General features: G+C 37.1%; 1 protein-coding gene across 2 annotated transcripts in view; it reads left to right on the top strand.

Annotated features, from left to right (window-relative positions):
* Positions 1–22445, top strand: part of LOC129732687 (lateral signaling target protein 2 homolog) — a 69020-nt gene that overhangs the window by 29175 nt on the left and 17400 nt on the right. Inside the window, exon 1 of one of the 2 annotated variants that reach the window (XM_055693810.1) lies at positions 11800–12027. The exons of the other annotated variant lie outside the window; for it this stretch is intronic. Coding sequence (XP_055549785.1) covers positions 12022–12027 — 6 coding nt within the window. The 5' untranslated portion in view covers positions 11800–12021. Of the gene's footprint in view, positions 1–11799; positions 12028–22445 lie in introns of those variants that run through there. 2 annotated transcript variants of the gene reach the window in all.

The following is a 22445-nucleotide window of genomic DNA, read 5'->3' as shown; positions in this document are numbered from 1 at the left end:
CGTTTATTGGAAAATATTTTATATCGTTTTATCGGAGGTTGATTATGAGACACGACCGCAAGATTAACGTAGAATTACGACAGCCTGTCTCATGTCAATGGAGTACGATCAGGCAATTAAACTGTGTAGTAACAGTTGACGGTTTCAGTTTTGTTGTTTTTTGAAATCAAAGTAGAGAGACTCCTTTAGGTGTCATTTGTCCCAATCCACCCATATTATTATTTATTATTTATTATTATTATTTATTGCAAAGTATACTTGAAGAGTAAGGCATTCTCCTTCTTTAATTCTACAATTGGATTGAATGTAAACACATATTAAATATTCACTTTGAACTCATTAACTTAAGATCCATTGATTTTTACTTCAACATTTTTAATTCCTTGTAGCCAATCTATACACCTGCGCATGAACCTCACACGTAAATTAATATTTTTAATGTCGGCTGGGAGCTGGTTCCATAAAGTAATTGCTTGCACGAAAAACGGATCACGATAGTGAGAAGTAATGAATTGTGGTAAAACAAAGCTTCTGGTACGTGTGCCTCTGAAAAACCTGAGTTTTTCTGAAAGATAACGGGGACCATGAAAGATTATTCTAAATAAAGTAGATATATACCGCGATTTTAGGAAAACGTGAAAAGAACATCCCAGTTGTAGTTGACTATGGAGATGTGAAACTCGAGAAAAGGTATTAATATTAAAAATCCAACGGACACATCCATTTAGGGCAATTCCTAATCTGTCGAAAGCAGCAACGGAGGCGTTTGAAATTAATTCTAACCCATAGGTAAACTGGTGAAGTAGAAGTGTTTTGAACAATCTAATTTTAACCGGAATAGACAGCATGCTTGCAGTTAGCCTTAAGTGACACAAACTTGCGTAGATTTTTGAGCACTGGGTATTAATATGATCTTATCAACATAATCCAAGGTTTCAAGATTGAAAATTATGCTCGGTAATGTAGACGGAATTTCTCGACGACTAATAAACATAACTTTTGTTTTGGAAGCATTTACAGAGAGAAGATTTCGTTCTGACCATCGGCTAACATTTCCAAGATCCGAATTAACGAGTAAACCCATTTCATTAACTGAAAGATTGACAGAGCAGAAATAAAGCTGAGCATCGTCAGCAAATATATATGTATCATGCAGTGCCTGAGAACTGTTGGCAAATCATTAATAAATAATGAAAAAAGCAAAGACCCAAGTACTGACCCTTGAGGAACCCCTGATATTATGCTGACCGAATTCGATAGAGTTCCTTGCGTTTTTACTTATTGAGATGGATCACAGAGGTTAGACCGAATAAGGTAAACTGCCTCTCGTGAAAAGCTGAACTGGTTTGATAGTTTTTGCAGTAATTTGGCGTGGGAAACCCTATCAAAAGCTTTTGAAAAGTCTATTAAAAGCAAAAAAGCTACTACTTTCTTGTCCACTATCTTGTGAATGTCGTCTTGCACCTTTAAAAAAGCTGTAGTGGTGCTATGACCAGTTCTAAATCCTGATTGATATGGTGTAAGCAGGTGAAAAGTGTTGATGAACTCTTGTATTTGTTTTTTGGCAATCTTTTCGAAAGCCTTGGATAAAACACAGAATACGCTAATGGGACGTAAATTATATAAGGAGTTATTTCCAGGTTTTTTGGTATTGGAATAACTTTTGATGCTTTCCAGGAACGAGGAAACTTAGAAGTTGAAAAGATAAGGTTGAAAACGAATGTAATAGGTGTAATAATGAAGGGTAAAATCAATTTTATAAATCTAAGAGGAATTCCATTTAAGCCTACCGCGTTGGAAGTGAAAGAATCGATAACTTTTCCGACTTCTCACTCATTACATGGAACAAATTTAAAACCATTTGGATTCTCGGGAGGAGTTGGGGATATTTCATGATCACGAGTAAAGTTTTCGCTAAAAAAGTTATTACTTTCATCACTTGAATGAGATAACTGTGCTTGATTATTTACAGCTTTAGTAATATTTAGTTGCTTAAGTTTAGTCCACAGTTGCTTGCTAGAGTTATTAGAATGCAATGCTGAGGAAATGAAATCAGCTTTAGCTCTCTTTATAAAATTATTCACGCGGTTGCGCAATCGTATGTACTGTGCATGATCGAAATCGCTTCTACTACTGGTCCATTGACTATACGCAGCATTCCTCGAAATCATGGCATTACGAATTTCTTCTGTAAAATGGAAGTTGATCACTGAAGGACGGTAAGCACGAACTGGGACAAACGTATCAAAGTGTTCTAAAAGTTGAGTAAAAGTATTCAAGAAATCAATTGCGAGATTAGAGTCATGCATACTGTAAAGCAAAGACCAGTCGATTTGATCCAAACTATGATATAATTCTCCGTAGTTAATACGTCCATAATCTCTGAAGTATTTTGGCTGATCAGCGGAAACGCGAGATATATTGAGGGATGGGAAAATTATGTCATGCTTAGAAAAACCAGGTGCAGATACTTGATTGAAATTAACAATGAACTCGTCGTTATTTGTTAATAACAGATCAATTAGAGAGCAACCCCCTGAATAAAAATGAGTGGGTTGATGATTCACACAGCTAAATCCAAAATTGTCAGTTACATTGCTAAACTGCAAACTTTTACTGTTTCTTTTGTTTAAGTTCGTGTTTAAATCACCAATCAATATGATATTGGTATAGAGAAGCGAAAAATCAAATAGCTTACTGTTTAAAACGGCAGCACAGTCTTCTCTAGGCGGACAGTAAAAAACGCCAAGCAAAAACTTTTCGGTAATATAATGAACCTCAATAAACAAATATTCAGTACAATTGCTGTCATCTGCACCCGCATATAAAGTAGAGCTCGATAGGATTCTACATCGCAATTCAGGCTTGAAATAAACGCAAATGCCTCCACCACGGCTGTAAGAACGATCATGTCTGTGTAGGTTATAACCAGGAAGTGCAATAGAATCGTCGGAAATTGAATCATGAAGCCATGTTTCAGTCACACAAATCACGTCGACTTTACTATTTACAAATAAGTCTTTAAATTCTTCAAATTTGCTCATTCCACGAGCGCATAAACTCTGAATGTTCATATGACATATAATTCTAGATAAACATTTCAAAAGGTCCTATCTGCTTTCATCGTTTTTTCCGGAGCGTCTTTTCATTTTGGTAATGCTCCAGCTTTAGTGACTCTCCCAAGCGTGGTTTTCGTTCAGAAGGCTAGAGTGATCCCTCCGCTATCAATTTGTGCAAATAACGTCTAATGAAGGGTGTTTAATAAGTAATGGTGATTGAATTAAAGTGATCGATCAAAGCAGATAGGACCTTTTGAAATGTTTCTCTAGAATTATGTTATCACTTTTGAGTACCACATTCATCACGGCACGCGGGATACTGGCTATACCATTATTTGCGCGAGCAATGCTCACTTGATTAACCGACATCATCGAAAAAGAAAGAGAGGAGCAAACGCAAATGAACTAAATTAACTAAACGAAAGGAATATAATGCTAAGACTAAAAAAAAACTAACATATAAATTTCATTCATCATCGTGATTATTAATACTAAAACTGTGGTTATGTACTAGAAGTTGTTGATTATCATCGAATAGGGGCGACTCGTGGCTGTTGAACCTACATGTTCAACTAGAAACTCCGAAAATCACAGTTTGGGGAAGTAACTACAATTTTATCCGCGAATAATAGCAAGTAATCCCTTTGTTACTATTTGAAACTAAAATTCAAAAATAAGAAAATATTTGGATTTTAGATTCATTTTTTGCCTGACGTGTTCATGTGCATTGCACAGGTTGCACCTATGGACGAGTCGCCCCTGCATCGAAACTAGGGCATTGAGAAGCGTAGACACAACACCATGGTAGCAACAGCAGCATCGAATCCTCAGCAGCAGCGGCAGCAGCAGTAGGTTCAACAGCAACACCATCTGCAGAATTTTGCTATTTACTTTAAGGAGGAAACATGAAATATCATGGAAGGAAAATGATTTGACTAGGAAAGGTTACATATTTTTCGAATTAAACAGTTTTAACTGATCCTGGTTACGTATAGCCTCGGCTGGAGAATCGGCACTGGTTTTAACGAAGACGACCCCATGCTTGGTAAAAACCTTCTGAATCCAACCTTCCTTTTTTAGTTTTAAGGCATATTAGAGTACACTAAAATGCTAAAGCTAAAATGTGCTATAACTTTCTAAGGAAAAGTCCTGGGGATGTGTGACCTGCAACAAAAACGTGTGTTTTATATGCCCAAATGCTTCTTTAGAACAACGTTTTATTGTAAAATGTAATTAACAATAGTTAAGCACCAAAAACTAAATTTTAAGTAACTTTTACAGAAAATACTCTGTAACTCTTTACCCAATGCAAATAGGAATTTTGTTCGTTTAGCAAAGTTTCATATTTTTGCACGTTCTGAAACTTTGCTGAATAAGTCATTTCTCTATCTCTTAACACAAAAAAGTTAGTGTTATTGATATATGAAAACCTACTGTGACATATGCTCACCGTACTCTAATATGGGTGATTGGGACAAATGAAACCTAAAGGAGTTTATAGTATTTCAGCTTAACTTCAAGAAAAACATCATGACTTCACTTGCCCCTTTTTAACCTATACGTTCTTAAAGTTATCGAAAAAATAAGCTAAAATATGGTATAACTTTGTAAGGAAAAGTCCTGGAGCTATATGGTCTTTGGCAAAAATGTGTGTTTTGTGTGCCCCAACAATTCTTCCGAACAACACTTTCGTGTAAAATGCAACTAACAAAAGTTAGGTACAAAAAACTAACTTTCAAGTAAGTTCCATATAATATGCTTTATAACTTTCTATCGAAAAAAGATAGGATTTTCATTTGTTCAACAAAGTTTCTTATTTTTGAATTTTCAACAACTTTTTTGAATAAACCATTCCTCTATCTCTTAACACAAAAAAGTTAGTTTTTTTATTGTGAGTATAGTAAACTTTTCAAATTTTTTGACAGTTTGCGATTATGCGGGTCATTCATACAAACAATTGTTCCGAAGACACTATTAAGCTAGGACGAAGGTGAAAGGCGCTATGGAATTAAGTTTCACTTTTTGCCTTATTGGATCACTGTGCGAAAAAAGTATCTTTGGCAAAGTGTTTCGTGACAATTTATCGACAAATTTGCTCTTTAGCATGCAAGAAAGATAATTTAGATTTTGCAGCGCCACTAGCGGCTCAGTTCCAATCTGAAACTTATTGTCTTGGGAAAGTGAATGAAAAAAGTTCACGATTTTAAGCTCATAATTTGGCAATAACATGGTCTGTGTAGGAGCTATCTTTTTTGTGTCTTCAACAAAGTTGTGTGTGTCGATAATAGACAAATATATGCTGAAGATTGTTACCTTTTAGATACTGCAGTTTTCTAGATGTTTAGATAAAAAACTAATTTTAAGAACTAGTCTAAAACAGTTCACGATTTTGAGTTCTCGTGCCTTTGTGTGATGGTTCCAGAAGTCGTCATTTGAATAGAATAAAAAATCTGAAAACTGAAGTTCACTATGGAGCAGTAGCTCCTTCGTAAAGTGCTATCAGTTGCACTTTCTGCGTCCCCCATGGCATCGAGACACGGCAAACCTCCACCTCCGTGGTGGTCATTCTGCAACCGGTAACCGACTTTCCCAAACACCGTGTACATCCATCCATTCGTCAATCAATCACTCAGCAGTAGTACTACGAAACCGGTGATCGAAAACGGCCGCATAATGCAGGAATAAATCTTCGCTGTAAGTTTTTTTATGGCCAGCAAGAGCGCGTGGCTGGTCGCAGTTTTGAGGCGGCACGTTTGCATTACCGCCCATTATGATGTAATGCAACTGTATTTTTTTTTTGTTTCTGCCTGTACCCTAGCTGCTAAATGGTTGCTTTATTTGTTGTATGCAATTTGCAATTTCTGTTTTTATTTCTTTTTTTTTATATTTCCAACATTCATTATATCACGATCGTTGGCAGAAGCGCCACCAGCCGGACTTGACGGAGCTAAATGTGTGTTGCGATGGCGAACACGCATTCGTGAGGCGTTTGCGAGGGGCCTGCGTGATAAACTTGTTACAGCCTTTGCATAAATTAATCGCCAACGCCGACGAAAAGGTGTTAATCGCTTCAAATTGGAACCAGATGGTCTGGATTTGGCAGCATTTTTCCGCTTGTTTGACGCACTTCCGTGCTAAGCGTGTGCTAGCAGTGTGTCACGATCAGAGATCCTTTTTTTGCGCTGATTGAATGTTTTAGCGACTTATGCTACTTCAACACATCTTATTTTGAAGTAAAATTATGATTATGTTCTTCTGTTGGATTGGCACTGTATATATTATTCGTTCACCTTGAAATCTGATCGTTTCACACCTTGTCAGTATGACAGTGCAGAGTCAATTTTTTTCGACGTTTTACCAGTTTTTATTTGCAGTTAACTTATTCGATCTGCTAAATTCCCGATCAAACAAACTGGTTATACTGTAACTCGCTCGTGCTTTTGCTATTATTTAAAATTCATATTTTGACCGTTGTCATGCAGTGTAACTAATAATGACAAACACAGTCGAAGCCTTTTTTGGACGAGCATGAAGAAAAAAGCAAACAACTTTTGTTCATTTGACTGTTTTGTTAGCTGGTATTTTTCCTATCGGGGGTGTTTGCACTGGTGAAGCTGTTAACACATTTTTTCATCCGAAATAAATTGCAGAGAGCAAAAAATTTCATGATTATAAATTTTAGGCGATGTATCGTAAAATTTTCACAAAAGATTTACGTTTGAAAAAAAAAAAATCATTTCCGAACCAATCTCTGAAAGAAGTCACTTGGGTCCATAACTAATTTCTTGATCTCATATAGCGATGGTTTCGGATACTTTTAACATGAAGTCGGTGTTAAATCAGTCCGGACCAAGTGACATATTTATCAATTCGAGAAAAACGAATCTGAAGTGTACTACTCTGTGAAATTCGATGTTTTCTATATTGTTTCGTAATAGAAAGTTGATGGTTTTTTGTAGATTTCAATCTACTTTTTTGATAAATTTTAATAAGACAGTTAATAATTACTGACAGCCTACTTGATTTAAGCATAGCGTGACTTAACCGTTTTTTCGTCCATTACCCTACTCCATAGCTGTTCAACACGTAACATAAACCAATCTGTACGCCAAAAAGGCAACCATTCCGACACCTTTGTAAGGGTACCTAACTTTTGCTATTATAGCAGCCATGTGTCTATAATTACCCATAAAATTGTTCCGAGGTCGTCTCGCTGTTGCCTTCCTGTTCGCGCACGCACACGCACATACGTGGGCCCAATACAAACGAAACAATTTGGCGGATTACATTATACAATTATTTCCAGCGTTTCCATCGTCGTCTCGTTACGAGTTTAAACCAAAACACGTCGCACGCGTTAAACGATGTCTACACGACATGTGGATCGAATTTCGGTTCTTCTTGGGGGGAAGTTTACACGCTCGCTTGCTTCACCAGCCAAAACTTCCTTCCTGAAACAGAAGAAATTAAGCTTTGTACTCTAGGCTATGTCCCTTAAGCTGGAAGTACAAAGTCAGCAGAACAAATAGTTAATAGTATGAAAATTTAGTGCTCATTCGATGCTCATTTAATGCCATATCGCCGAATTTAATGCTCCATCATTTCTTTGAAAATTGCTCTTGTTTGCTAGCTTTAAAAAATAGCTAGCAGACAATATACGAAAATAGCATTTTTAGTCACAAAACAAACTTGAAAAAACCTGATTTTCATGATAATTTTATTGATTTTGTATAAATTTTTCAATAATATGATAATAATAGTTAATACATGAATAGCTTCAATTTTTTCAAACATTCCCTCTGAAAACAATCAGAATCCTTTTGATACGATTAGACACCAATTAAATGCTTCCATATGCGAGCAGTTTCAATAACTTAGGTGCATTTTTTATTAAATATATTTTTTTCAAAAATATTGTTCTGCTAGCTTAAGAAAAAAATTAGCAGAACATTGGCCAGAAACAACGGTTGTAGAATGGTCACAATAATTTAATGCTCATTAAATGCTCTTGAAAAACCCAGATTTTCATGATAGTTTTATTGATTTTTTCTAAATTTTTCAAAAAAATAATAATACATGAATAGCTTTAATTTTTTCAAACATTTTCCTCTGAAAACAATCAGAATCCTTTTGATACAATTAGTATAAGCAGTTGATGTAAAAAGTGACCAAAAAGTACCCAACAAATCGAAAAAAGGAACTAACAGTTGCTAGAAAATGGCCAGAGAAGTTATTGTTATTAAAAAGGGGACGAAATAAGGGATTGGGCGATCTACAGGGAAAGATCAATCTTCAGGATCGATTCAGCTGAGCGGTCCCAGGATCGATCCACCTGTAAAATCGAAGCTGCAGGATCTATTTCTGTTGAATCGATCTTTCAAAGCTCTTTTTTGCGGCGCTGTGAAATTAACTGAACCAAGCGCCATATTTTTGACGTAGAATACGTCTTATGGTAATATATACAGGGGTCCAACTTCAATACAGGGACCCAAAAACGAAAATCGAGAGCGTCACGAAAATTGTTTAATTTTAAACGTTTTAAACTCAGTCAGTTTCCAACCGATTTCCGTCATTTTTGCAGCAATCGAAAATTGTACTATTGAAAATTGTGGAACCTTGTCGAAACGTAAATGTTGACCTTTGATTGGTCCCTCGCAGCCTTTTCCTAGGATGACAGAATGGAGTACCTAGTTAGTCGGGAATGCACTCGTTGGGCTATATAAGAGACTGCTTTTCCTCAAGCAAGCTCAGTTTACTAGCAGCGGGCAGGAGCGGCGGACAGTAGCAGCGATGGCAGTGGGCAAAGTCGGCGTGGAGCACCAGCGGTAACCCAATTCAGATATCGTTGGGTATATAGTTGGGACTTGGGAATATAGCCAGAAACTGAATGAGACTCGCACCGCCAGGTAGTTTGAGAAGCCACCATCATCCAGCGTGTATGTATATAGGGTGTGTGCATATATATAACGCGTGTGAATATATAGCGTGTGTCGCTAGCGTGCGTGGCTAGCTTTATAGCGCGTGCATGTCTATAGCGTGTGTGGCTTGGTATATAGCGTGTGTGTTCATATCTACAGCGTGCGTGGCTAGCTATATAGCGTGTGTGGCTAGCAGTATAGCGATAAAAATTATCATGTATAGTTGCAAATAAATCACCTCATAATGATTTTAAATATTACAGTAAATCATTCAGAACAAAATCAAAAATTTGCCATGTTGAAAAACAATATTCAGTTATCAATAAATGGCATGGACAAACATTATTAACCTCTTTTGACTTAAGCTCAGCCTCAAAGTTTACTGCGTGTATTTTAGCATCTATTTGAAGAATGTTTGAGCCAGTGAGCCTGAATCACCATATTTTTCGCTCAAGTCCTACCAATTGCAGCAATCGATTGTAAAATTTTCTACGGTACTGCAAACTTCAGAAAATTGTTCCTATTAAACCTAGTTAACCGGGAATGCACTATTGGTCCTCGTCTAAAACCTCTTCGTAGCCGCAGTGGCTAAATTGAGCTATCTCATTGCAACTCTATACAAAAGACAGCCTCAAAACAATTCAATTTTATTCTTGTTTTTGAAACGGCAGCAAGTGAAACTGCTTTGAGGTATTACAACCAGTGTACTGCCTATAATCGCATACCAGTCCCACCTGCATGCTTGTCATTTTTTAGAGAAGTTATGGTAAATCTCTATTTCATTATATTATGTCGAAAATATGGGAATAAACCACGCTCAACAACTGAAATAACTTAAGCAAGAAAAATAGCCTTACGCGTTGTTTTCTCAACATGATGAAAATTAAGGTGGGACTGATATGCGATTATAGGCAGTGTACGTGAGAATGAATAATCTGTTATTCATGAAGAATAGAAATCATTTAAATAGTTCATAATGATATGGGGCATATTACAGAAGACGAAGCGAGCAAAATGTCGAATTAGAGAATGCGAGTGAAACATGTTGGTGACAGCTGAGTTGAACAGTTTCGCAGACCAGCTACTTGTCCAAAATTCAGCCATCTGCAATATCAAAATTGGTTAGGCAAGTAACCCGCCGCTCGCCTCGTTTTATGTAATAAGCCCTAATAACAAAAAATCCCAAAAACATTGAACACCGATTACTCGAAATCATGTTTTTAGTGCTTGGTTCGATCTGGTTGTACTCCGATCACGCACGCAACCATTCAAAAGCCGATAAGACAACATTGGAAATGGTACACGATACTTAACAATCACTCAAAATTGCATAAAAAAAGTTCTGCACGCTGAAAAAATTTTTTTTTTAAAGATCGAAAAAAAAACAAATCGAAAAATAAACGATCTTGAGCTTGAGCTTGAGCTTGATTGATCACCACCGGTTGCCACTTCGTTACTGACCAGGATCGACCAGAATTGCACATCGAATTTATCAATTATTGCTTGGGATTTTGCTATTCGATGTGCATCTCCAATGATCCCTGCATGCTGATCAGTACCGACGCCTGCCGGCCCAGAACGTAGATCAAAGGAAGGAAGGAAAGGAAAGTTAGTTTCATACTTGTTGCTAATAGAGGCCGGATATGCTCCGGGCCATCCACATACCACGTGGACAGATTTCGACCCCCCTCCCCCCCGTGCTCATATAAATTCTAAAAATTTTGTATGGATCGTGAACATTATTCGAACAACATTTTTTTAAGCTAGCAGAACAATATTTTTGATACAAATATATTTAATGGAAAATGCACCTAAGTTATTGAAATTGCTCCGATATGGAAGCATTTAATTGGTATCTAATCGTATCGAAAAGATTCTGATTGTTTTCAGAGGAAAATGTTTGAAAAAATTAAAGCTATTCATGTATTATCAAATTTTTGAAAAATTCAGAAAAATCAATAAAATTATCATGAAAACCAGGTTTTTTCAAGAGCATTTAATGAGCATTAAATGTTTCCGACCGTTATAGAACTGTTTTGTAGCTAAAAATGCTATTTTCGTATATTGTCTGCTAACTATTTTCTCAAGCTCGCAAACAACAGCATTTTTCAAAGAAATGATGGAGCATTAAATTCGGCAATATGGCATTAAATGAGCATCGAATGAGCACTAAATTTTCATGCTATTAACTCTTTGTTCTGCTGACTTTGTACTTCCAGCTTAAGGGACATCTCTAGGCTAGAGTGGATCATCATTTTACTTCGCACGTCAAAAACTGACTTGACTGGCTACCAAATGTCACTGCAGCGGACGAAAGGAGACAACATCGTCACTGCAGTTCGCTATGACCTTGTCGGAACTTTTTTTTACCATATGTGAACTCTTTCCAACTAGCCGCGACCAGTCTGCTGTATATAATCCTGTATAATGGCAGATGACCTCATGTCAGGGTAGTTTTGTAAATCCTAAGGTGCAGCCATGAACAGTTGTCGGCTCGCTGCCACAGGCAGTGCCAAAGGACAACAATCAGGATAATTACCGTTGCGTTTGCGTCAGGGACAAACAAGCGCACTTCACCCCGTATCGGTCGATAAGGCACCCGTTGACAACTGGGTGAAAAAATTAAAATAGACATTGTACAGTGTCACTGTTGACCGTCCATTTTCCCAGTTTACTAAAAGCTTCGCTTTTAATACGGCTGTAAAACATTGAGTATTGTAGTATAGCCGCCCGCCGCTCAGACGTTCGGGTGAAAGTTTCCTTTGACCTTATACGTAACCATTCTCGTTGTGATATAGTGGATACTATTGGTGCTGCTGCTGCTGCTGAACTGTTCCACTCTGATTGGCTGCAAAAGTATCGGGCGAGACAACTGCGCCGTTGTTGTGCACACCGAGGAGTTTTAACCTCCTCTTTCCAGCGTGATCTCAATTGATAGTGAGCGGCCGTGAACTGTAAACCGACAATTTCGCTGCAAGCTTTTCATGTAAAAAAATATAAAATAGTTCAACCGGTTAAGAAGACAACATTTTCAAGCGAAATCAATGATGGTAAGTGATGGAACAGTAGTTTCCAGGAACGAATCTCATTGGAATAAGTGCAAACATTGATTATTAAAACTGATTGAGGTCATAGTGACACAAGTAAGGTTACGTAAAGATTTGCGAACAAAACGTGACTTATTTTTCGAAAAGATGCATATTCTGGCATATTGCTAGAAGGTGTTATTTTCATTTGCATTCAAACATAGAATTAACCATTTGCGATCTCGCCTATGCTGTTTTTCAAGGACATTCGCACGCTTCAAGGCTCGCTCTGGTGGCACTGAATTGATGATTGTAGCACTATATTCGTGCCTATATTGTATATTATAATGAAGAATCACGTCTACATAATTTTCACATAGTGCTAAAAGAAACGTTAGAAACGTTCATGTATCGCCGCATTTTGTGCCGAAACCACGTACATTTTGGTAAGACATAAAGCGAAAGTATTATTCGGAACCATTTTTCACCAGAAATCTGTGAGACACCAATTGTCAATAGTTATCTAATCCTTCAATAAGTGTCTTAGTTGAAAAAAAAATAACAAGATGACTATATCACAAAGTAGAATTGAATAGAAAAAACAACTTCTTACTGTTATTTACCAATTCCATTCAAGGTTCGACTAGAAAAGGCTAGATGAGTTTAAGTGTCGGTAGGAATGTTTTGTCGTCCAATTTTCTAGTTTGCGAAGAGGTACTAGAGCTGAAAATCGTGAACTTTTTTCATTCAATCTCCAAATATTTGACACAGGTACTTGATCTAGTCTCCGTGGTTCTGTGGTTAGCGATGTCGGTCGGCTAGCTCTTCCACACACGGTTGTGATGTCGGGTTCGATTCCCGATCAGGTCGAGGATCTTCTTGAGCTGGAAATTTTCTCGACTCAGTACTGGGGCACGGTGTATCGTTGTACTTATTCTACAACACGCAAAATGTGCCAAAAACAATGGTCGGGACCGCAATTAGCCTTCCAGGCTAGCCCGCGATATTGTCACAGGTACTATCTTCATAAGATATTCAGTATATAGAAAACTTCAAAAAATGACAACAAATTTCAGTTTGGAACTCCGCCGCTCATACAGAAGCTTGGACAAAACCTATGATTTTTTCCGGAGTTATATTAGAAATTGATGTTTTGCAGAACAAGAATCAAGTTGTAAAGAATTCGCATGTTTTTGTACATCATCATGAGGTAGAAAAAGTTGAGATTCAACATTTGATAAAATCAAAAAAAAAAAATATTTCGATCATCTTTGCCACCCTACAAAGACCGAGTTATTGCCAAAAATAAGCTAAAAACTGTGTTTTTTTTTCATTTGCTGTCCAAATACTGGTTTTATTTACATATCTTCACAATATATTTAGTATATAAAAATGACAACAAGTTTTAGTTAAAAACTCCGCCGCAAAATCTAACTCTTCAGTCTTGCCTTTTAGAGGAATGGTATCCTCAGGAAAGTTGTAGATAATACTATCCCAAAAAACTTTGCCGAAAACATTATAGAAGATATAACGCCAGTAGCCGTAATATTTAGAATTCTAAGGATGTACAAAACAATGATATTTTTTTAAACATTTTCTGGCAAAAACTCGGTCTTTGTAGAAGCCATCTGTTTTGTGTCTTCTACAAAGAGGCCGTTCCTGAACCAAGTGGTCATAAATAGGTGAACGGGGGGTTTGTCAAAAGACCACGAATGACCACGCACGGGGGTGTGGGGGAACCACGAGGTCTTTTTTCCTGACTTATAATTTATTGTTGCCACCAAGTCAAGAATGAAACTTTTGCATTTTAGAAATATAGAATTACTGAAAGTTAAATAATGATAAAAAAAGTCGCAGAGGGGGGGTAGGTTGGCCAAAAGACCACGAAAGACCACGGGGGGAGGGGGGGCGGTATGACGACAAATACCAACAGCAAAAGCAACACCATTATTTCCTGGTCTCTCATTTTCCAATCTGCGTAAAATTTTATTTCGTATCATTTTCTGTACTTCCGTTTTACGAAACTGAGACAAACTGTGTGAACTTGACAAAAAGGCGGAGCTATTTATATAATAGCTCTAAAACAGCATGAAATGAGATTTATTTTTCTTAAATTAGTACTCAAACATACGAAATAAAATTTTTCGAAGGTTGGAAAATGAGAGAACTTGAAATAAAGGTGTGCCTCTTTTATTTTGTAGATATGCTAATCGTTTTATCAAAAGTTTGGAAAATACGATAAGTGTATCGATTAAGACATTAGTATTCAGGATCTGTTTAGCGAAAGTAATATTAAAGCAAAGCAAAGCCTTGGTGCTAGGGATGAGCGATACTGACAAAAGTATCGATACTTTGGTATCGCGATACTTCAATAAACTTCGATGCCAGGTATCGGAGTATCGTTTGAAGGAGTATCGATTGTCGATGCTTCGATGATATCGGTGTCAGACCTGCTATTTTTTCCAGGAAGCGTCGTTTAGAAAGTATCGATACCGGTACTCATTCCTCGCGGTGAGTATCGATGCCAAAATACTCGGTTTCGCGATTTCTAGTATCGATATCGCTGGTATCGATGCTAGTACCGCCTATCCCTACTTGGTGCTACATTCCGATTCGGAACTCGACCTTCTGTTTATTATACACAGACTCCGGAGCCAACTGTTAAGTGTACAGGACAATTGCGGGGCTAGCGCCACGATCCTACTGACACTAACAGTCTCTCCAGAGTCGAGACTCGAACCTACGACAACTGGCTTGATAGGCCAGCATCGTACCTCGAGACAAGCTGGGAGGATGGGAGGAGTGAAAGTAACATTACATGCATCCTGTTCTCAGCGGAAATGTTATGCCACCCTGTCAAAGTAAGACGTTTCCCACGTCAAAAATTCAGTATTGCTTCATGAGTTTGTGGCCCTGAGAAGGGCCGATTGTAATTTGTTCTGTAAAAAAACCGAAAAAAAAAATTTAAATTAACTTAAAATAACCTTTTCAGTTTTTATTCTATCATATTCCAAAAAGCATCAATGTTTAGACAATATAATGCAGTTTTTGTAAAAAAACAGATATCTAAAAAGTAGTGTTTTGTCGATATTCAATTAATAATAAGACTTTAAACTTTTTCTCAAGAAGAAATTTTTTTTCTTACGGTATATATTTTTTCTAGAACAATAAATACTTGGACTTGCTCAATATTAGAAAGCACATGTATAATTTGTCATTTATGTATAAAAATTCTTTTTTTCACAAAACTTGCAAAGAAAAAAAGATGAAAAGCGGCTTGGTCAGTGGCATCTGTTTTAATCAGTCGAAGAAAACCGGCCTCAAATTCTTGAATTTTGATTAATATCAGAAATTTAATTGCGGAAACGAACACTTTAATTGAGTAGCTGTCTCACGAATATATAAAATACTGTTCACCATATAGAAACCATTGAATAAACATCAATCGAAAAAAATAAAAAAAACAAAAAGTAAAAAAAAAAATCAAAAAACAAAAATAAAAGCTTACACCGTAAGCTGCATAAGTTGCTCCCCATCCTGTCACGGTGCTCCCACAGACCGTTATTATAAAAAATGCACCAAAGGATCTGAGTACACCATTCGATTCGTTATGACGTCCTGAATCTCTGGTCAAAATTTCAAAATCATCGTACGGTACATTTTTGAGTAATACCCTTTTGAAGGTCGTAATGTACAAAAAAGTGAAATTAAAACGACGAAAACGACGCTGATGTCAGGAGAATGCAGCGTGAGAGGTAGGACGTCCCATTTTAGCGTTTCCAGATATGTTTGACGACGTTAGCAACATGTGATCGAGTGTTGTCGTGAAACAGAATCACTTTATCCTGGCATGTTTTTCTTTCAACGCTTGGCTCAAACGTATGGTTTGTCCGCTTGAGAGAGCTCCGCGTTTTTTTTTCTTGCTACAGGACGCACCTGGTCTTCTAGGTTGCAATAGCCATTTCGTAGCCATAAGTTTCAACTATCATTCAACGTGTCTTGGCTGCAGAGTTTTTCGAACTTAAAGCGAAAATGAATTCTACCCTCGAATGACGCTTATTCGGCTTCTTGTATTTCGACATTTTCACACAATAAATGTGTGTTGCGTGTTGCATATTGCCGATGTGCGACTGGAAGCTAATTCTGTTCGTGGTAGCGTTAACTGACAGTAGCAGACATGAGTTTTTAAGTTCGAAATTCTGCTATGACATCGAACTATAATCGTCGTTTTATTAAGACATTCTTTTCTATGAAGTATTGTGAACAGATTCAGATTGTTAGTAGACCGTGCCGAACTTTTCTGTTTGAAATTGGATTAGTTTCGTATCCATTGGTTTTGCACAGTATCAACGAATTGTTGTGAGCATCACAGTACGGCGCATTTTTTTCATTCCAGAATTACAATTTCACATATTATATTTATTTGTCAAGGCACGGCCTGTTTCAGGAAAATAATCGTGACCATAAATAACGAGACTATATCTTGAAATGTCGTATCTATCATAGATAAACAACTGCTAAAAACTAATCGAAATCGGAAGTGACAAATTTAAAAGAAATCGGATATATTATCGCCAGTATTTAACTAATGCCAAAATTCTGTTTCATATATTCCCTACAATTGAACGATTCCGGCATTGGCGAAAACGGTTTTCGCTTAAGCGAATAATAAACTGAACGCCCAAGGCGAAGTCGGCACTACGCTGGAGTGTGTAACGACGATAACAATAAATATGTATGTCTCCTCCGGTAAAAGTCACACAGCTGTAGATTGGGATTTCGCTCACAGCGCACAGATTGTACTGCTTAGTACTGCACAACGAGGAAACGGAAAATAATAGGCCCATTATAAACGACAGTCATGTCATGTACGGTATAGGACAATCATCAATTCAGTGCCGTCGCCAGTGACAAGCCTCGAAGCTAGTGCGGTTACTCGTCCTTGAGGAAATGCTATTTTGTAGACCGGACGAAATAAAACGCAGATTTTTTTTTTGCAAAACTCAATCAAGTTCGAACTTCGAAGTTAATTTCACGCTGTTAAAATGCTGCCACCTTTTCGAAGACGAAATTTGAAAAACAAGACAAAGTAATAAGCTTAATTAACGAGAAAGCTCCACTCAAGTGGCACAACGTACCGAAAATACCACACCAACAGCTTACATCATGTACGACAATTACCGGTGCGATTGCACGGTGGGGTATTCCCATTAATAGCTGCAGTATACATAGTTGGAGGTTTTCTTTTTACGATTTTGTTGAGTCGAGCGATTCGCTGTTTTGTCTGCTTTTGACAAGGTAAAATAACACTGGACTGGAATCGTTTGCCCGTCTGAAATCTCTCTTCCCGGTATCACTCGGGGTAAACCGGCACCTGAAACCAAACTCAACATTATCTAACCAAAGTTCGAGGAGGCTGCAAACAATCTTCTGTATTTTTTTTTTCTTTTACGTCAGTAAACACCGTGGGCGGAACCAGGTAGTACACATTCCGAGAGCACTTTCAGCTGCAAGCAATGCGAAATTGAGATTATACGGTGGAAAGTGATTTCCCGCTACTGCGGAACAGGTTCCGCTGCAGTGGGTTTTACTTTTCAATCCATCGCCTGTTCTGCCGGTACCCGCATAACTGTCCCATACTGATTTTGGTCACTGTTGAGTTATCATCGGGAATCGACTTAATTGTTATCATATTTTCTGGAAAAAAAAATTGATACTTTTGTATGGAAAAACATGGAAAAAATGCCAAGTTGTTTTTGTCCCATATTGAAAGTACCCGCATTACAGTCCCACTGCATAGTGGTACAAACTGCAAACATATAATTTTGCTCCAGATTAGTGTATATCGGATTATTTTAGGCATATAGAAGTATGCCAATTAATTAACTAAACTAATGTTGCTCATTTCAAGATGGCTTGACAAAGTATTTTTTTTTTAATTCTTATAGCACCAATATTTAGTGGTTAATTTGTGGTTTCGAAATCCAATTTGTGGTAATTTGTGGTTGAGTAATTTCTGAGAAATTTTCAGAAAACTGAGTCAAGCCATCTCTGAAAATGATTTCGCTTCAAATGAATCGGACAACGATGATATATACATCAATCGAAAGATCTTTATTTGTGGTTCACGAAAATGTAGTTTTTGTAGGCATACTGCATAATAAAATAATTAAAAAACTATTATTTAAATGTTTGAACATTGTTTACCTCTTGTTGTCAACACCGACCGTACGCGTACGCTGGTAGACCATCAAGAGGTGTGTGTGGTGAAACTAGAAATACTCAGAGGGAGAGATATGCGGTGAGCCAAACGAACCGTCAAAATTGGAGCCAAACGAACAAGAATGGTAACACCACATTGAGAGGTATTGCAATAAGGTACAAAAAAGAACGTGTTTATTTCTATACGATTTTTTGTTCTATTGCCAATGAATGAATTAAGAATGCTGTGAGTGATTTTTACCCGGAGCTCAACAAACCTTGTGTATAGGTAACAAAATAAGTGAAGGTGTATAAAATTAAACATAAACATAAAATATATCACCTTAACAGTTTTTGCGAAGCACTTCACTATTCTTAAGGACTTTCACCGTCACTACCGATTATACAAGTCGAATGTTAGTCAACATTGCGCTTTGAGAAGAGATCTGGCACCTCTGACATATGAAACCCAGTTGCCGAATTGGCGATTTTTTTCACCGCGAATCTCTTCCTCTGAGTATTACTAGGTGAAACCGTAGAGATGGTCGGGTATGGGAAATTTGTTACCCGTGCCCGACCCGTACCCGACTAATCGAAAATTTTCAAACCCGTATCCGACCCGAACCCGTAGTCTGGTTTGTTTAAAATACCCGTACCCGACCCGAATCCGAAAAATATCTATTTCAACTACTCGTACCCGACCCGTACCCGAAAGAAAACAACGCCGAAATTGTTTGAACCCGACCCGTACCCGACCCGTCCTGGATTTTTTTTTTTAAATACCTGGGTACCTCGCACGTTATATGCACGAATTGTCATATGTGGTTTCTCGAAATGATGGCCGGAGTTAGACAAAAACCGAGTGTGAATGTGAACGCATGTTAATGAACCCAGAGTTCCAGGCGGATGGTCCACTATAAGGAAGAGGTCCACTATGAAAAGTGCATGTCTGGTAAAGTTAAAAAAACGACGAGTTTTATGTGAACATCGCAGCAACCTGAAATCTTAGTATTATAATAAAGTTATAACTTGAGAAAAATTTATTACAGTCAAACCTCCATGAGTCGATATTCTATGAGTCGATATTTTCTCATACTCGATGATATTTTCTGTCCCTTCGATTTCCCATACAAATTCACTCCCAGTAGTCGATATTTCTATTACTCGATACCTCCTTCGCTCGATGGTCCCGCATGGTAACTATGCTAGTTGTTTGGTTTCTATGAGCCGATGTTGTTTTCAAATTCCAAGTTCTTCTGACGTGAAAAAGTAAATGGAATCTCAATTCGCGTTGAGGATGTAGAACATTAAGAAATCGAGGAATAATATGATGACTGTTGTCCAAATGTGATAGGCTGGACCGGATTCTTATTAATTTTTGTTAGCGAAACAACAAACTCTAGGGCAATAATACCGTATGCTTGACAGTAAGCAAAAAATCTTGCTTTTTAGTATCTAACTAAAATTGTGATTCGGACAAGAAATCATTTGATAGCAGAGACGAACCAGCTAAAAGCCTCTCAAATAAAGACATATGATTAGATGCTCACAACTCATTTTAACATTTGCTAATTTTGACACATGATATCAAGAGATACTGGATCACAGTGAAAAAAAAATCAACGGATATATGAAAATGTCCTTATTTCTTATGATTATTTTTAACTCTTGTTACCAGAGGAAAAGTTACTTCTACAGGGTATATTTTTTCTCCAAAACTGCAATTTAATACAATTTTATTAAAAAACATCATTATTTAATACATAATATGTGACATATTATTGCCATTTTTCAGTGGTGGACACCATTCCGCTAATTCGCTAATTAGCGACGCTAAAATTTAGTTAGCGATTTAGCGATTTCGCTAATTTTTGAGCTGGTTAGCGAAACTGTTAGCGTCGCTAAAATTTTGGTTTCGAAACGCTAATCGCTAATTCGCTAAATTTTGTAGAGAAGCGACAATAGAAATATTCAGAAAAACTGTTAATTGCTGATGGCGTACGCAAATTGCTTCGATAGATGAACATACTTTTCTGGGAAAGTTACTTTTGTCAGTTTTTTTTTACCCTAGAATGGAGTTCCAGTTATCGTACAAGCCACAGGAGCATTTTGAAGAACAAGCACAAGGTCTAGATTGAATTTTCGCCACACCAAGAACTTTGGTAAATTGCAATGCGCTTGAAATTATGACAACTTTGGTTCTACTTTTTCGATTCAGATAATAATTGAATTTTTATGAAAACATTCCTAAGAGTATCTATTTTCAATGCAGGCTAAATAACTTTTGTTATTTTTGTAAGTAATTGTTTCCGTTTGTTTAATCAAAACAGATCAAAGTGGTTCAAATCTTACAAAACACGAGCATAAATATAGCGATATGGCAATTTACATATTAAAAAGTTAGCGATTAGCGAAAGTTCCGCTAATGTGGGTTTAGCGTTTACCGATTATCGAGCTAAATTTTCCGGTTAGCGACTTAGCGATTAGCGTCGCTAAATTTTCGGTGAGCGGTGCCCACCACTGCCATTTTTACATTATTTTTCTAGACTTGTGATTTTAAATGATCAACCAAAAAATAAATAAAATAAAATCTCTATCAATCTCTATCAAACAAATTCGCAGCTATATCGGAAACAATCGGTCCGGATCGATTCGCGGAGCAACATGTATTGGCTATGATTAATATCTTGAGTTTAAAAGAACAAGAAGTAGTGTGCACAACTCTATGCAATTTATTCTATGAATAACTGACGTCTTCAAAAATTTATTCTATGAGTCGATATTTCCTTGAGTCGATGGTCCCTTCGATATCGACTCCTGGAGGTTTCACTGTAATTCATTTGCATTTGCCAAAAACCTGTAATTTTTTAGTACAGATTCGGTATCATCGATTCAATCTAAAAATCGGTATAACACAGATATTTCTGTACTTCCCTGATCACAGTGCAAACAAAGACTATGCTATCGCTGTCAAATCTCATATACATATTTGCTTCGTACCAAACATCTCAATGCACAGTAGGGAATCGGTGGCCATCCGCCTGAAATTTTTTTACGTCAGCTGTTTCATAGTATTTTTCCTTGATTGCTATAACATTCAAGTGCCTAAATCCAAAATGTGGGTGCAATATCATGAGATCTGTTTTTTTTATGACTTTTCGAAGTTTGGCGTACTGACGTTTTTTGACATATGTTTAAAAAAAAATTCATTACTTTGAAACAGCTTCAATGATAGCTTGGATTTTTTTGGTGTCAAAGAAAAAGTTGATTCGTAGTTAGTTTGTATTACCTATTTTGTTTTAATTAAAAAAAAAATTGTTTTTTCGCAAAATTAGGTTAATTTGAGGGGTTGTGCAAAAGCTACGTAATTTGTTTCTGTGAGGAGAACGCCCTGTGGCTAAGGGGAAATGTGCCAAAATCATTAATAATTAGGTCACGCACTTTATGGACGGCCCCAAATAAAAAATGGAATGGAGATTGCTGTTCAGCACCCCAAAATTAGGTAAATACCATATTTTTGTCGCATTTATCCACACTTTTTTTTACTTAACCAGCCTTTGTATTTAGTTGCCTTACTGTGCAATGCTCCGCGGTTTTCCTTACAGATATGAAAAAAGCCTGGCAAAAATTCCATTTAACTCAAAACGGTTGCAGGAAGAACTATTGACTTTCACATTAGAAAGAGATAGCATGATGTCATTCCCTTGGTGCAAACACTGCCGATAACTGTCAGAATAGGTATTGGCCGATCTCTCGTTGAGTGAGAATGGGCAATTTCTTGTTCGATCTTTCCGACTATCGACACTAAGAAAACACCTAGGTTTGAAATGTCAAAAATTAAATTCTCATAATGCACGAAAATCAAATTACCCGTACCCGACCAATTGAGAATTTTTCAAACCCGTACCCGACCCGAACCCGAAGCCTTGGTTTTTAAATTACCCGTACCCGACCCGAATCCGTAAAATATTTTTTTACGTTACCCGAAACCCGACCCGAACCCGTCGGGTACGGGTTTCGGGTAAAAATACCCGTACCCGACCATCTCTAGTAAACAGCAGGGATACTATATGTGCAGATTTGCTGCGAAATGCAAATGTCGATCTTCGGTCGAATCATTTCCGGAAATGTAGTTTTGCCTTCTACCGATTATTTGAAAAAAAAAAAAAACCGAAATTAATACACCTAGGGGGGTGATCTGGTCTTTCTCATACAAAATCTATTATATGTTAAAATCTATT

Source organism: Wyeomyia smithii, chromosome 1 (assembly GCF_029784165.1).
Source record: "Wyeomyia smithii strain HCP4-BCI-WySm-NY-G18 chromosome 1, ASM2978416v1, whole genome shotgun sequence".
NCBI lineage: Eukaryota > Metazoa > Arthropoda > Insecta > Diptera > Culicidae > Wyeomyia > Wyeomyia smithii.
Note: the sequence above shows the minus strand (reverse complement) of the source record. Positions and strands in the feature narration are given on the sequence as shown.